The following is a 16,543-nucleotide window of genomic DNA, read 5'->3' as shown; positions in this document are numbered from 1 at the left end:
ATTGAATCTCAGTATCTGCAAGAGACAGAGGCTGCTGCACAATTCCTTTCCTGGAACTTCTTAAACAAGACCTAGTCAGCAGGCATTTACATCAGAATACAGGGACAGGGCCTGAGAATTGTTACTTTATGTGAATCCCTGCACAAACAGCATGCAGTGTGACAGGTCATCCCTTTCTGCTGCACTTGGACAACACTTCATGGCAGAACTGTATTTCTTGAACACAGAAGGAAATAAGCTCTAATGAATATCAGTCCCCACCTCATTCATTACATGTTCTCTCATTCTCAGCCTTTCTTCTTCCATTTCAACCATGTCATCCTCTTCATTCTTGGGATCATAAACTTTTTCTAGCTAAAATTCAGAATTAGTAAATGTTAGTTTGAAGAAAGGGCTGCTCATTCAAGTGACAGAGAATATCTGGAAAAGTAGCGTGAGATTGCTAAAAACCTAAGTTTGCCACTGTTGCAATAGAGAGAGTCCGTGTGTGTGTGTGTGTGTGTGTGTGTGTGTGTGTGTGTGTGCAACTTTCCTCTTTCAGCACAGTATTTAAGCAACAAGTGAGCCTTTCTTTCCTAAGAATGAAGTTTTCAGTTAATTCATGTGGTCTGTTGCAATTCTGTGCCGTGGCTGTTACAGTGAAGTTGACCTCAGTGTGCACAGTCTGATCCTGCATTTGATTCAAAGCAGGCAGAGGTTCCATGTGGTTTCTGGAATGGGAGCGAGTAGCTTTTTTACCAGAGCATGCAGTTGACCCTGTAAGCATTTAGGATATCACAAGACAAATTGAGTGCTAAATTTAATGGTCCACTTCTCCTCTTGCACAATGCCTTTCTGGAGAGTTCATGCTTATTTGTTTCTACTTAGCTTTCTCAGGCATTGACCTTCTCTTGCTTAGCCATAGGTAATTTTAAGGCCCCAGACTATTGTTTTTAAACTAAAAAAACTACAAAACAGTGAGACATTTGTCAGAAAAGACTGCCCTGTATTGAGGGGGATTATGGCAAAGTATTGTTAGAAATCTCCATTTGCAAATCATGTTTCTTAAAAAAATTACACTAGTTTGAATTTATAACCTTCTATATATACTGTATAGCACATTTCCTCTCTGGCTCATTAAATCAGAAAAAAATATTAGACTAGATGTTGACAGCCGTAGTACTGGACCTCTGAATGGGAAATTTATCTTTTTTTTTCCGCAATACCAAAATATAACCTACTGAAAAAATTAAGACAAATGCCCTTCATTTACTTATCAATTCTGCAATTCCTATCTTTGGAATTGCTAGCATTACCCCTCTGGGTGGCAAAGACATGCTAATATTTGCTTTTCACAAGAACAAACAAAGGCTTAAAGAAATTAAGAGCCTGTCTACTGTACCAGATGTACATATGCTGCAAAGTAGCCAGACACAAACCATGAAATTTCTGTAGCCACTACCACAGCGTGCTGTCCCTGAGCCAAGTCACACAAGTGTGACCCTTTTTCCCATAAGACTTGTTGATAAACACTGAACAAGCACAGCTACACACCTTCAAAACCTCAAAACCTCTACCAGGCTGCATCTAGGCAGAGCAGAAGTGCAGCTCTCTGCACTACAATTCATACAGGTGACACCTATCCTGCAGACTAGTTATATAATCTCAAACAAGCGTGTGACAGAGAAATGCATGGGCACTAGATCTCTGATGTCTGACTCCTATTCTTCAACAACTTCATTTTGCCTGCTGATAGGTTTTGCATAGGTAGAACTATTAAGGATGCACAAAACTCAGCATAAATATGCTATTTTGTAGTCCAAAATCACCAATTATACTTGGAAAAAATACAGACATCCCTGTAACCATTTTCTGAAAGAAGTTAAGCTTCTGAATGTTTTTTTTTTTACCTCTTTAGTAAATAGGGCTTCTAATTCTTGCTCATCCAGGAAACCATCATTATTGACATCTACAAAAAGAAGTGTTAAAAATGCAAGTTGAGTAGGTACAGAAAGTCATACATGTAATAGACCTTCCTGAGTTAAATAAGGATCAGCACACACATCCCATGTGGATTAATAACCTCATTTAACAAGCAACTGGTTACATAGGTTGATTTTCTCTTTAAATTTTTATCAGGCATTGGCTGAAGTGTACTGCCATTTTTGGTAGGTTGGACAAGTCTGGAGCAATATCCCTACTTCTTAGATTAGCAAAGAGAAATAGGTCACCACAGGATTGTGCAGAGTGCAACTGCCAAAAAATATTACTGAGAACAAGTTGTTGCAATTTAACAACTAAATTTGTAATTAGACTCAGGAGCAACAAAATTTTGCAGAAAAACTTTGTTAATTGGCAGTATGACTCTCCAAAAAAAACCTAAAAAATTATGTGAAAATCTATATAAATATGCAGCACTTGAGATAACTGTAAAATGACTTTTCATGACAGCAAATGCTAAGAGGAGAATACTTGATAACTAATGATCCATCTTTTATTCTACATTGTACTCTGAATATTGTTATACTACCTCAGAAATTGAAAGAGAATGCCTATTTCAAATGGATGGTATTATGCAATATTTTTGTTTAACTGCTTCTAAGTTTTTTTAAATACCGAGCTCTAAGGCAAAAGGTTGTTTCAGCTACTCGTGTTTTGGTAGGATTTGCAGAAACAAGCTAACAAAACTTTTCAGAAAATTCTTTCAAAATCTCTTTCTAGAAAGAAGAAATAGGATTTAATAACTATAATACATATTTATAAATTTTATAAACCAAGATAAAAGCTCAGACTCAAGCAACAACACTTTTCTTCATCTAAATCATCATCTTTGGGATTAGTCAAATGTATTGTTCAACCCTTTGCAACCTAGTGCCAGGCAAGATCTACTTAGGGGTACTTTATGATGAAGCATTTAACAATATCAGAATTTAAGGTTACATGATGATATAATCACATTTAAAGGAAAATGTCCACTGAGATGCATCCTCATGTCTGCTACGGCTACTACTTATTGTCTCTAGCTGCACATTGCTCAGAAACACAGCAGCAGGATTAGGGAGCATTTTGGTTTTTGTTTTATCAAGGGAATCTTGATAAACCTCTTCTGATGAGGCTTGGCACGTCTGTGGCCGTTCCAAAGATTAGGGGTGTCTGGTATTTATTTGCAGAGATGATGAGAAAGCAGGTTTTCCCCCACCACGGACACACACCTGAGGATTTATTCCTAGTATGTAGTGTGCAAGCAAAGTTATAGATAGGGATAGCCCTCCAGGTACCCATACTTCCCTGAGTAATCACTCCTGGTATTTGGCTGTAGTTAAACAAAACTGTTTTCAAATTTTAAGCTCCATTTAAAACTTTACAGGAAACTTACAAACAAGAACAAATATTTTCTCCTCTATACTATTCAGACTCATCCAAATTACTTGAGGTATAAGACTTCATCCTAGCATATGATAAACTTGTCCTCAGCAGAATGTAAAAGAAAGTAACTTCACTTGTTCATTAAATTAAAACTAAACCTCTTACCGTGCAATTTGAAAAATGTTTTGGGGTCAAATTCATTAGGATCTAGTCCATCTGCTTCTTCCCACACCTCTTTCAGTTGATCTTTGCTTCCCTATAGATTGGTTAAAGAAAAACTATTCAAAAGACAATTTAGTGTAATTTTTCTGCATTACCTTTGCATTACGGTTTCTCTGAAAGGCTTTGTTTGCTGATTAGTCACATGGCAAATGGAATCAATGGAATTTTCTTTAATTCCCTTTTGGTCAGGTCTAATACATTTATTAGACAAAAAGGCCCAGGGAAAGAGAGACTGTCAAAGAAATGCATATTCTGTGGAAAGGAGCACCTGTAATAATCAGTCATGGCTACACAGACTCATCTAGAAACAACAGCTGAAGGAAGTTATATTAATTTGCCTTTTATAGAGCAAACGGTCCTGTGATGCAGTTCCTTGCAGGCCAGGCACACCATGAATGCATCCCTACAGTTTTTAATACTGTTCTAGCTTATTCCTCATGAGTTTCAGCATCTTTGTAAACAAGAATTCTGCCAGAAAATAGCATACCTGTACAGAAAAAATGGGGGTTTACATAGTGGGGTTTGTAATGCTCTCAGCACTGTGCCCACGCTCTGCTCCCATGTCAGTGATTAGAGGCAGATGCTGAGAACAAACAAGATACACCCTTCTCTGTGTTAGCTTTTTCTCTCTGGAAAGGAAGGCTTCCACTCAGTCACATAAAAACAGGCTATGGCCTTACAGGATGGTGAACTTTAGGGTGATCTCCATGTTTTTTCTTCATCTCCTCAAATTTGGATTCTTCTCGCTTCCTCTTTTCTTCATCCAATGTTTTTAAATACTCTCTCCTCTCATGTTCTTTCATCATCTCATATTTCTTAAACTCCTCATGGCGGGTCTTATCATAGTTTTCCAGGTCACTTGTAGCCTAAAAATACAGACATATGCAGACATATGATTATGCCACATGATTATGTAACACCTCTGACATTAAACACTGTATTGTCCAGCTCCATGGGCAAGGCTGGCAAATCTGCCATTCTCCTTTTAAATATAGGGTAGTCTAGCTGGGAGGGGTCCTTTCACATGACAGTGATGCAGAAACATCCCTGCTCTGTTATTTTCACAGAAATTAATTTACAAGGCTTCAACTGCTAGACAATTCTTGCAATTGCACAGTACTGTATACAGGCAGAAAGGTGTCCTTTCTCATCAGTTAGTAATAAATTAAGTTAAATAAGTCCCACACTAATAGTACCATTAACTCCTCGATTACTTCAGACTGAGAACATTTGTAGTTTATCCCACAGTTTAATGAAAAAAGTGCATTCATTAATAGTGGGGGTTAGTTTGCAGTACCTTAATGCAGATTAAATAAAAAATAAAACAATTATATGGAGAGAAAGGGTGAGAGTGAGGGAAGAATTTCTAACAAATATTGTATAGAGTTTAAAGATATGTCATTTTCACACAAGCCAAATGATTTTTTGGTAGTGCTTTTCAAAGTACATGTTTACACCTCATATTTTCTCTCCATGATTTACATCTTAGTTTTCACTGTATCTTTTAAAAAAACAATTCCAAACCAAAGACCCCTTAAAATACCCATTACACTCTGTCAATATCTTGGCTGAGAAATGAAGAGACAAAACAATAAAATATATAATAAAAGCAAGAACTGCCCTGTTGAGGATATGCATCTCCTAGCCAACCAGAATTTTCCCAGAAGTGGTGCTCAGAAATGGGAAGAAAAATTATATATCTATAAAAATAATTTTACAGAAAATGGAGATAAAATTTTCCAAGGGTAAAAAAAATTACACAAAATTACAGGAAGCTAGAAATATAAATTACCTTTCAATTTATTTTGAAAATGTAAAATCTGTCAAATTCTCATGTTGGGCATGCAGTGTTCTCTAAAGCATAGTTGAGATGAAAGTAATTTTTCCCTTTGGGAAGTGTATTTTTCTCTAGCAGTTGAAAAAAAGCCATGCAGTGCTTAACTACATCCCTTAAAAAACAGGCACTGAAAAAACCCCACACCTGTGACTGATAATGAATCTGCTAAACAGACACTGAATGCCACGTCCAGTGTAAGCAATTTGTAATACTGGTATCTTAAATTCTACTCTGCTGTAGTTTTGCAGCTTGACATATATATAATAGAACCCAAAATTCATATGGGTAGGTTAGGGTTGATTACTTATGTAATTCTGTGAGACTCCTGTATCATCTAGAAATAGAATCAGAAAATACACTTGGAAAAAAGTGTACCTCTGTCTAAACTGTATTTAATTTAAAGACTTCCAGAAAGGTGTATTTTATTCCCAAAGTTGCTTGTACTGGCATATGAGGATAAGATGACATCCCAACATTTATGGGCTCTTTAGCATAATGCACACTGACAACAGTTTTCCAGTGTGCATGGAGACAACTGACTTTTCTCTGAAAATGAAAACTGCATGTCATTTATAAAAAGTGGTACACAGGAAAGGACTTGTCTTTACCAGAGGAAAAAAGCTTAATAAATAATACCCCAAATCCCCCATAGTAGTTCATATCTGGCACTCACTGCTTTGATCAGCATATCTAAGTCTTTAGGTTCGAAGGTGTCAGGATTCTGATGGTTCAGGTGCTCAAACTGCTTAAGGAGAGCCTGATGGTCTATGCCAGTGTCTGAAAGAATAAGGTACACGTGCAAAACATGAAAATAAGTTTGAAATCCAGCGAGATCAAGAAGTTAAAGTCTTTCATATGGGAGTTTGTGCCTTGTAAGTACCTGAGGCTCCCTGAGGACTGGATAATTTTTTTCACTGTTGGAGGAAACTATAACAAAATTTCTGAAGTTGTTTTTCCTGAAGGAGGTTGGCAAACTTAATGGCAATTTTTCACTGTAGTCCCTCTAATGTGTCAGTGTTGCATCGCACACAGTAACTTCACATGCACAAATTAAGGCTTGTGGTTCAGCAAGGAAAAGTACAATCAATTTGAGCTACATAAATTAAGAAAAATATTTTATTCTCTTTTATATCAATGAGATAGTTGAAGTTGTGATGTATCAAAGCTAACAACTTGAATATTTTCCTGAAATGGGAAAAATCCAACTCTTCTACTGCCCTGTACATTTTACAAATCTTAGATCTGGCCAAAGTTTTATGCACAATATGGTATAAAAGTATAACAAATCAGAGAAGCAGATATTCAGATTTCATTTGTGCAAAAAGAGAAGTGCAAGACAGTGGAAAGTCGGGTCTTCTGTCTAACAGGTGAAAGCGTTTTCTCTTCCTTGTAACAGGGGTGATACTCAACCAGCATCAATGCATAAAGAACCAACAATTGAACACATTTCTACTACAGGCTTTTCTACCTGTTACCATGGCTTCTGAATGCTAATGCTAGATAGTAATGCTCTCTTAAGAAGCACACACTTTGATATGTTAAGTACAACAATTGTGAAAAGCTTTTATTAGATGGCTTCGCAAAGAATATTTTATTTGTTAAAAAAAAAAAATGAAAAAACCCACAATTTCAAAACTGTCTGTTTTACATGGAATGCTCTGTTTGTATTATCACAAAACAGCAAACACTGGCCAGGGCAGATTTCAGCCATCATTCCTCCTTGGTGAGATCATGATTTCTGTAGAAATATATGTGCCTTTGCCTGGTTTTGAAACATTTTTACAAGTGTAATAATAGACTTAAGAAAAACAAACAACAAAAAACCTGGCCCCCAAACCGATTTCCCTCCATTTCTTATACTTAGGGGAAAAGGTTCATTTGATTTGACAATATTTACTTGCCACATTACTGTATTATCTGAGATCCAACCCCTAGCATTCTTCTGTCCTGTACTGATTAGTCTAGTAGGATCTTGGTGAAAAATATTTAAAAACACATCTGGATGAAGAACTGAATATATGCAGAATATAATCTCAGATTTGTTTGGGATTTCTTTTTATAAACCTGATCCATCTGAGAGGGAAGAAAACATGGGAATTTGTATGCTTTTTTTTTCTTTTTTTTAGATCAGACAGAAGACTAAGCTATTAAGTAGTATTCTAGGGCAAAGATTACCAGAACAAATAAAAGGAAATCAAACTGTTCTGCCTGCTGTTTATTATAGAATGCTCTTTGTACCTATTCTAAGATGTTGTCTAGGCATGTGGATGCAGCTGTACTTTGTAGGTAATCTGGCCATACTTCTTGTATATGATGCGAAGTACTCATGAGCAAAGCTGACTATAAACTTTACAAAATGTTTTCACATCTTAGTAGTCACCTGAATATTCTGAACTGCAATAATCTGTTCCCAAATTTAAGATCCCACACTTATTTGGTAACAGATCTGAGCTGCTGGGGGGAATTATTTTTCTAAAGCACATTCTGTTAGTTACTATTGATTTATGACAGTAGAGGGGGCTAGAAGTAATCAGTCCATCAAACTTCAAAATACACAAAATTACTATGTACACAACCATTAAGTGCTGTCAGCTGGCTCACTGTGAATGTCACCAGGATGCAACAGCAGCAACATCCCCATAAACACTTATTTGCACTTGCACACTTCTTCAGTCTATTTGCCACCTCTAAATTTGGCTTAGCCTGGAAGACAGATCTTCATTCTTGGAGTATTTTAATTTGATACATTATGGATTCAATTCCATGGGATCCTTCCCCATGACTTGCAAAGATTTTTAATAATAAAATAATCTGCGTAGGCAAATTGAGACTTTTTTTATGAGAGTTTCTTTGTGAAAACACCATTTCAGAAACAAGATCATGGAGTCCATCATTAGGATCTTTGTTTAGGAGCAACTAAATCTCTTTAAAAAGAAACCACTAATAAGAAATTTACAGAATTAGTTCTAAATGCATACTTTAAAAGTTCTTCAGTAAAAAGAAATAAAAAGGGATAGCACCTTTTCCCACACAAACATGCAGCAACTAGAATAATTAGAAACTTGTATACTTTATTCACTAAAAGAAACTGCCTGAGTTTGTAAAATTTCACTAGAAATTAAGCAAATGAGCAAATGCTATGGAGAATTTTTTCACTCCAAGCATTTTTCCTTATTCAGGAGCTTAAAACTGACTCCAAAATAAGAAAAACAATCCTCTAAATATAAATATTTAATGTTTGCTTTAAATCTGTGCAATAACTCCAGCTAGTGGAAAGGGGGCTAAAAGACGACAAAGAGGAAAACTTTCATGTTAACTGACTGTCCAACAATAAATTTTCTACCCTGGAAAGTCATGAAACACTGTGTCATGTGTTCTTAAACATAGTCCTACTATGTTACTGCTCTCAGTGAGTAATTGTGAATTGATGCATTATAAAATAGAAAAGAAGCTGAAAAACAATTAGAAGCATCTAACAAATTTATTTATAAGTATCTAATGTATTTATTTATAAATAACTGAACTTGCTTCTGTCAGTGAAAAATCCACTGACAGAAAGAAGTTTAGGTATTTATAAAACACAGATGGCTCTTCTCTTATCCCCAGTTTCCTATAAAGACAGGTCTTTACTGGCCTTAGGCCAGCTCAGAAAGGACACTCACTTTCAGCTTAGTTATTATTGTTGACAACAAACAAAGCACAACTAATGGACTTTGGCATTTCTCCAACACAATTGTCCCACAGCTCACCTCGGTAAATTTTGTATTCTTACCTTGAACAGAATCCATTTTAGCTTTAATTAACATTCTTAATCTTGCCACCTCTTGTCTTTTTAGTTCATCCAGCCGTGTTCTCACATGGTGGCTTACTAAATCGAGCTCTCTGCTTAGCTTTCCGCTCTGTTGAAAAACAAAAGTTATGTATAAAAACTGGAAGAAAGTAGTTTTTAGGATTAGACATGAGCTGCAAGACTGTAGCAATACTGTAGCACTCACTGTAAGAATCTCAGTATTTTTCCAAAGAGCAGATTCAAAATTTTTATGCCTATGGTTATAGAAACAGAAAAGAATCCTATAAGCTTTCTGAAAAGAGAATTTCTATCTTGCTCCTCCAAAGAGCAAAACCATAACCTTGAAGGAGCAATGCCTAATAATGTTTGTGACAAGTTTCTTGATCAAATGTTCTCAACTTAGTTCACAAGAATTGTGAGAAACACACAAAGTGCTGTGTTCTTCATCCCCTCGATGAGGGCTGTAAGACCTCAGGGAAAGTACAAGCACGGCAACAGCCATCAATGTGTATTCAAGAACCTTGAAATGAACAGCAATATTCAAGGGTTACACTAGATGGAGCACAGAAGAAGCTGAAAGCTGCCAATGCCAACACGAGGGATTAAAGAAAACACAAAAGGCAGGATGTCCTCTTTAAGTCTGTCACTTTAGACTGTTTCCTACCCATCCCTTGCAGAATTTCTAGCTCCTAAAGGAGGAATGCAGAACAGCCACCACCTAGAGCCAGGAACCAAAGAGTAAAAGACAACAACGTGGTGAGGTTTTGGACAGAGTGCTATGTGGATTGGCACAAAAGACAGGACAGCAGCAGAGAAATCCAGAGGTCTGGTTTATTCCTATATACACTGACTTGACTTCTAGCACAACTCCTCAGTATCCCCAGATGTTAAAATCTGTCTTGTAATTCTTTTCCACGTCATCATATACATTTGTGAATTACTATCTTAGTCTCAGAAAGCAAATATACCTCTGGGTTCAAAACAGCGTTCCAAATTACTCAGCAAGCAACTACACATGAAAGCTACAACTGCAGCTGTTTTGATGGACATGAAGGTTCACCTATCTGCATAAAGCTTTTTAGGATATAGGCAGCAGGCAGAAACTATGCATTCCAGTGTATATTGTTGCTAGGGTTTCTTATGCTATGGAATATTCTTTAACGAACAAAAGTTCTGCTGTCCCTTGACTACAGACAAAGATCTAGTAAAATACTTAATTAAATAAAAATTACATTTAAGTTCACAAAAATTGAGAGGAGTATGGAAAAAAAAGGAAGAAAGAATACAACATACATGGCTCAAGATGATGGATTTACTTAACCTTGATTTAACTCTTTTTTTTGAACCTACCTTTATTTCCTCTATGTCAGCAGTCTGGAGTTTCTCCCTGAAATGTTTATCAGTTTCCAAGACATCTATCACTTGCCTGAGATATTCATCATAATAAAGTCCTGTATCCTTCAAAAAAACCCAAAAAGTGAAATTGAAAAAAGAATATACTGCCAAACATTTAGCCCTGTTTTAATACAATTATTGAACTGACACTATAATCTCAGCAACACAGGCATTATGCTGTCTTACATATCTTTGCTTTTTCCTATTTGCATCACTGCCCTATAGCAACTTCTGATTCATTTGTTTCAGCAACTGACAAGAGGAGAAAATTGTTTAGGAACCCACATAATACACAAGCACCTGTCCTGTTAATATAGTGTAGCTTTTTTAAATCAGTGCAATTCATTCATTACTGTTCTATTTGAAACACGGAATTGGAATCAGCGAGCAGAATTTCCTAGGCCACCTCCCAGTCCTTTGAAATAAGTCTCTGTGGAACAGTAAGTTCTTCCTACTGTAAGCTGGGGAATCCCTTCCACGTGCCACCTCACCTTTAGCAGCTCATTGAAAAAAAATGGAAGAACAAATTTAAGTAGAACCTCCCCATTGTAGATGGCAGACCCTGTGACAATCCTGGCTAACATTAGTTTCCTTCCTGCAAAGAACTCCAGTAAAGAACATGTAAATTTCAGAAAGGGAGTTTCCTACCCCCAGATTACTGACAATTAGGAAAAACGCTTGGCAGATAAATTTCTTTACACTTACTGGATTTTCTACCTTCTCTCCTTCTACGTGGCCTTCTCCTTTGACTTTTGTCTTATCTATGTCTATAGGTACAGCTTCCAAGGCCATCACGAGACATGTCATCAGCAAAAGACACTGCTGGGGCAGGACAGATAGCCACTTCATCTGAAATGAGACCAAATCACAAAAATTAATATAAATGATGTTATCATACTGTACTGATTAGAATTTGTTGACATTCCTACACAGATACCTGTAATAAACCCCTTTCCACATGATGTTCTGCTCTTCAAGGAACACTAAAACTCAAAGAATTAAATACAGCTTTAATTTTTAAAGGCCATTATTATGCAAACGTACTTCCTCAGATTAGAGTTGTGTGCCAAACCTAAGTTGTACTGTAAATGCTAAGAGATTTTTAGCATGTGGAGGTATTATCAATAACAGGTGGGAACACCTGTTTAGGATGTCCAAGTCTCACATAACTAATATTGACATTCTGATCATGTCTTTGCTGAATTTATTGACAAACTCCTAAAGAGAATCATTGACACTGAATCAGATCTTAGTGTAGTAATGCCAGTGGTTTTTATGTTTCAGTAATGGAGTAGTTTGCCTAATTTGGAGTCAAGATTCCTTCCAAAATTTATTTGCAGGAATAGTATTTTACAATCCATGTTATATTCGTATTTCAGGTTGACAGACATTAGTGAAAAGAGTATTGCTGAGGCTGGGGCTTTATTCAGCCTTTGTTGTCTTATATGGATCTAATTCACACATAGTTTGATGAACATTGAGCACTCTGAGTTCTTGACCTCTGTCTTCTTTCCCTCCATCAAATCTGGTTGAAAATAGCTCAATTCAGCCAGAAACTGATAAGATGGAATACTTAAATGGTGTGAATATAAAAATCCAGGTAAAAGAAGTAATGATGGTGATCCAGCATCTGACAGCAAAGTCAAGCTCTTGAGACAATCTGGCCAGTTCAGCCTGTGACACTCCAAAGTCTCTGGATAATATATAAAAAGTTTGAGCAAATTCCAGTGCTACGTTAGTAACATAATTCACCTCCTGGAACATGAAACTTGCCAGTCAAAGACTGTCTAAAATTAGCTTAGGTATGCCAAAGAAAAGGACATAACATTCAAGAAATGTGCAGTCAAATCAAAAGTATAACTGCTACAAGGCGAATTTCTGTACAAGGGCTTTAGCTGGTCATGCAAGTAGTTCTGTCAAAAGTACTTATGTCCACCAGCAACAAACCTCTTTTTAGGAGGAGGGGGGAGAGGGACAAACTGTAATTACAGTGTCAGTGCCAGTTTCCCTGACTACATGATCTGGTACTTGACAGTGAAACATTGCTTTTGCTTGGATTTACTACAGCAATAAATACACATAATGTTATGTATTCAATATTAAGCATTGCTGACACCCTTTATTCACCCTTATGCAACTGCTAGGAAAATGAAAGCACTCTTATAACAAAAAAAAAAATAGAAGAGGCATACAAGATGTGCAGAGATACTCTTTCTTTTGTTAAGGATGAGAAAATAACTGGAGGTAAAAATATATTCACTTATCCATCTATTGTTTTATATGTCAAAGGTTCAAGAATTATAACAGTTCCCTGAAACTGTTTTTTCTTAATCACATCTTCAGCAGAAGGAGCCTAAATGGATTACGCTCTGCAAATACCTGTTACTTTCATTTAAAAAATTACTAACATCTGCTCATTCCCAGATGGGACAGCAGGAGCTATTGTTGCTGCCATATTGAGCACATGAGATTCAGCATCAGCACTACTGTCAGATCCACAACAAGTCTGATTAGCTTTGCCTAGGTTATGACTTTACAACAAGCACACAAACACAAAAAAATCCAGACCCAGACTGATTCACTGGAACTGGTAAGGTAATTTCTATACTTCTACACAAGCTGTTGGCTTGCAGGGACTTACAGAGCTGATGAGTGAAGGAGTTATTTATTCACTATTGCTTTTAAAGATGCCAAAGTTCCAGTACTTTGGATGGTTTTAATTACAGAGCATTGTATAAATGCTGGGCCTAGGTTTGTTAATTTCAACAGGATTTATTCCCAGAAAATGATAATAACTAACAAATACTAGGTTTTCGAGTCTCCTACTCTTGATGTAGACGCCAAGACTGAGTATTTCTGAGTACCAACTGGATAACTTCTGTAAATCAAATTGCCAAGTTAACAGACTTGTCCAGAAGTCTCAGGCCAGGCCAGGCTACAAGGGCAGATCAACAATGCTGTTGGAAAGTCCCAAACTAGAGCCATCAGTTGAGTCTGTATCCATTAGTAGCACAGCTCATTTTATGTATGGATAACAATAGTGAGTTAATATATCTTATGCAGGCCCTCAGTTCTTTCAGCTGGCAGACAACCATCACCCTACTATCACTTAATTTCTTCTGTCTTGCATGGACAAGATCAATTGATTTTGACCTCTTTTTTCCAAAAGTAGATTGACTCTGACACCAGACATTGCATTCTCTGAACACTGATGCTTGTTATTTTATCCTTACCGAGGCATGTTGAAGTATCTGTCAACATACAAACACAGCTAGATCATCACATGGGCTTTAATACAATGAATTGAAGTGGAAATGGCTTAACTTGAGTAGCAGGTTGGATAGAAATAGATAACAGTGTTTCTGTAACAGACTACCTATAACATGGTAAGTATGGCATGTAGTTGCACAGATAACACATGTTGTGTAAATCATCTCCTCTCTGAACCTGTCATCCATTTATCTCATTCAATTAGTTTTTGTATTGGAAAAGATGTAAACAATTTATTCTTAATTACCATGTCCACATAATAGCTCTCCAAGAGCGATCAGACATCAGCCTAAAGAGTGCCAGCTTACCTATTGATTCCTTTTATGAAAGCTTTTCCATACCTTTGATCATGCTTGTTACTCTTCCCTGAATCTTTATTGGTCCTTTAATGCCTGATTTGAAATAGAACCTTGGGTGGCCTAGGCTATGCTACAGATTTTATTGGAGCACTGTTTCTTAACAAAAAAAGTTTATAAACTCTATAGGTAGGACTAAGAATATTTGCAAGGTGATGGTTCCCTTTCAAAGCAGACTGAGACACAGTTGTGAGGAAGCCATTGTACTTTTCAGATGAAAGAAAACAGGAAAAAAAAGTAAAAGTGAGGCACACAATTCAGTATCTGTCAGCTATGTGTATTTAGAAAATCAATAGGAGATAAGTGAACCTCAAAATCCACTTCGAAAGATTCTGGATGAGCAGCCTGGGTAATAAATTCAGTAGACACAGAGCACCACAGCCAAAAAGAGGTGCAGGAAAACCAAAAATCCACCTTGCTGAAACTCCTGAAGAGTATGAATGGGGCAGTCTAGTAAATTGTAAGTTAAAGGCCATAAGCATGTATGAAGTATAGGCAATGTATATGAAACAAAACTAATAAAACTCAAAATATTTATAAAGTATGTGAGTATAATAAATATATATACTCAGCATTTTTAGAACCATTTTTAAAAGATCATGTATATTTGAAGTATTCCTTTTTAAAAAATAATAGCCTTCTGATAATGCTAAAAATTTGGACCCCAATAGATGGATATTTTTCCAACCAAACTATTTTCATATATACAAAATTACAGTAATAAAAGTAATTTAATATTATTATAGACCACTCTAGTTATGTAAGCTGTGTAAACAGTGTTTTAGAAAATCACTATGTGGCTACAAAATGAGCATGCTCATTTCAGGTAAGATCAACAGGTGAGATGTAGTGAGATGAAGAGAAGCCAGAAACTCAGGTGCTCACCATTGTTCTGGTGTTGACTCATTCTTTGCCTAAGGCAAGTACTAAAGCCAACACTCTCAGCAATGACACCCAGCCTTTGATCCATTTTAAAGACATAACTAACCTCTTTAAAGCTCCTGACCCACAATTTCTAGTAACATGAACAGTTGTAGAGACACAGACTCCTGGTTTAGGCTGCAGGGGGACACACTTAAATTTTTAAGACTTTTTCCCTTACAACTCAGGAAACCTGATATATAAAATGGCCACGCTCAGTGAAACAACTGAGATAAAAGTAACTGTGTTGGTCTGCCAAACCTCATATGAGGGAGCACTGATCACCACCAAATTTAGGATGGGCAACTGGAGCTATATCATCCTTAACTACCTCTGCAGTAGAATCAACAGAACTTATCTATCAAAAGCCCTAATCAAAGTGCCATTGGGTCTGCTGACTCTGTGAAATATATGCTCATGGGCAATTTGGGTTTCCTTGCAAATACCAACCTTTGTAATTACATGCTGTCGTACATAATGGGAAATACTGGATGATATCACAATATGTTCTTCATATCTATTTGATGTAATAGGCTGCTCAGGAAAGATTACATCAGGCAGTTTCGTCTCAGGTTTTGCATAGGGTGTTTTTACTGTAGCTTTTTTGATAAAACAGGCTAAAAATTTCACACATACCAGGAAGAATTAAAAGCAGAAGAGTCCAAAATGGATATGTAAAAAAATATCTCTCTCATTGCAGCTGACTTTGCAAACTACTATGCCTAACACAGGATTTCCCACAGTATTTAGAGGAACCCAACTGTCATGTAACAAGTAAATTGGAAATACATTTATTAGAATAAAAAATAATTATCTAGTGAATACAGAGTTTTTGTATTTAGGTACCTATTAGTCCAAGACTATAGTCATCAAACTTGCCTTAAGAAAAGCACGTGACTAAGATTTGCATCAGCTTTCAGAGTGTGACAGTCACAACTGAGTCACTGAGCACATTCTACTCTGACCTGTATTAGAAGACAGAAACCAGGCCCATTGCAAATTCTAACATTAATCAGCTGCCAGAAAAAAACCCCAGCATGATACTCAAATTCAGCAGCTAGAGGGAAGAGTGAGGAAAGGCAGGATGAGAGGAAAATTGGGGTTCCAGTTTTTGTTCCACTAAGCACTTTACTATTAAGAGTTCATTCCACTCTCAGCCTGCTACCAGCTACCTTCAAGAGTTCTGGACTTCTGAGAAACCCATTCCGTGATGCCCATCCCTTCCCAGGTATTTTGAGTGCATCCATGTGTCTGACCCAGGAATGTGGTTTTCTCTGTACTAGAGCCACCAAGTCAACAGTCAATCCTGGTGCTGCAGAAGAGAAGCAGTTGTCAATTTGCTCATTGCCATAAGTGCTACATAAAGCACAGCAGACACGCTCCTGCCCTGCCATGGGGAATGTTATT

General features: G+C 36.8%; 1 protein-coding gene across 1 annotated transcript in view; it reads right to left on the bottom strand.

Moving 5' to 3' along the window:
• NUCB2 (nucleobindin 2) overlaps positions 1-16,543 on the bottom strand; it is a 29,512-nt gene that overhangs the window by 6,439 nt on the left and 6,530 nt on the right. The window contains exons 2-9 of the mRNA XM_064657471.1: positions 11,295-11,438; positions 10,545-10,652; positions 9,177-9,303; positions 6,078-6,181; positions 4,248-4,433; positions 3,511-3,601; positions 1,890-1,948; positions 262-354 (exon numbers count right to left, since the gene is read on the bottom strand). Of these exons, the coding sequence (XP_064513541.1) occupies positions 262-354; positions 1,890-1,948; positions 3,511-3,601; positions 4,248-4,433; positions 6,078-6,181; positions 9,177-9,303; positions 10,545-10,652; positions 11,295-11,438 (912 nt within the window). The remainder of the gene's footprint in view (positions 1-261; positions 355-1,889; positions 1,949-3,510; positions 3,602-4,247; positions 4,434-6,077; positions 6,182-9,176; positions 9,304-10,544; positions 10,653-11,294; positions 11,439-16,543) is intronic.

The sequence above is a fragment of the Pseudopipra pipra genome, chromosome 6, assembly GCF_036250125.1.
Source record: "Pseudopipra pipra isolate bDixPip1 chromosome 6, bDixPip1.hap1, whole genome shotgun sequence".
Classification (NCBI taxonomy): Eukaryota; Metazoa; Chordata; class Aves; order Passeriformes; family Pipridae; genus Pseudopipra; species Pseudopipra pipra.
Note: the sequence above shows the minus strand (reverse complement) of the source record. Positions and strands in the feature narration are given on the sequence as shown.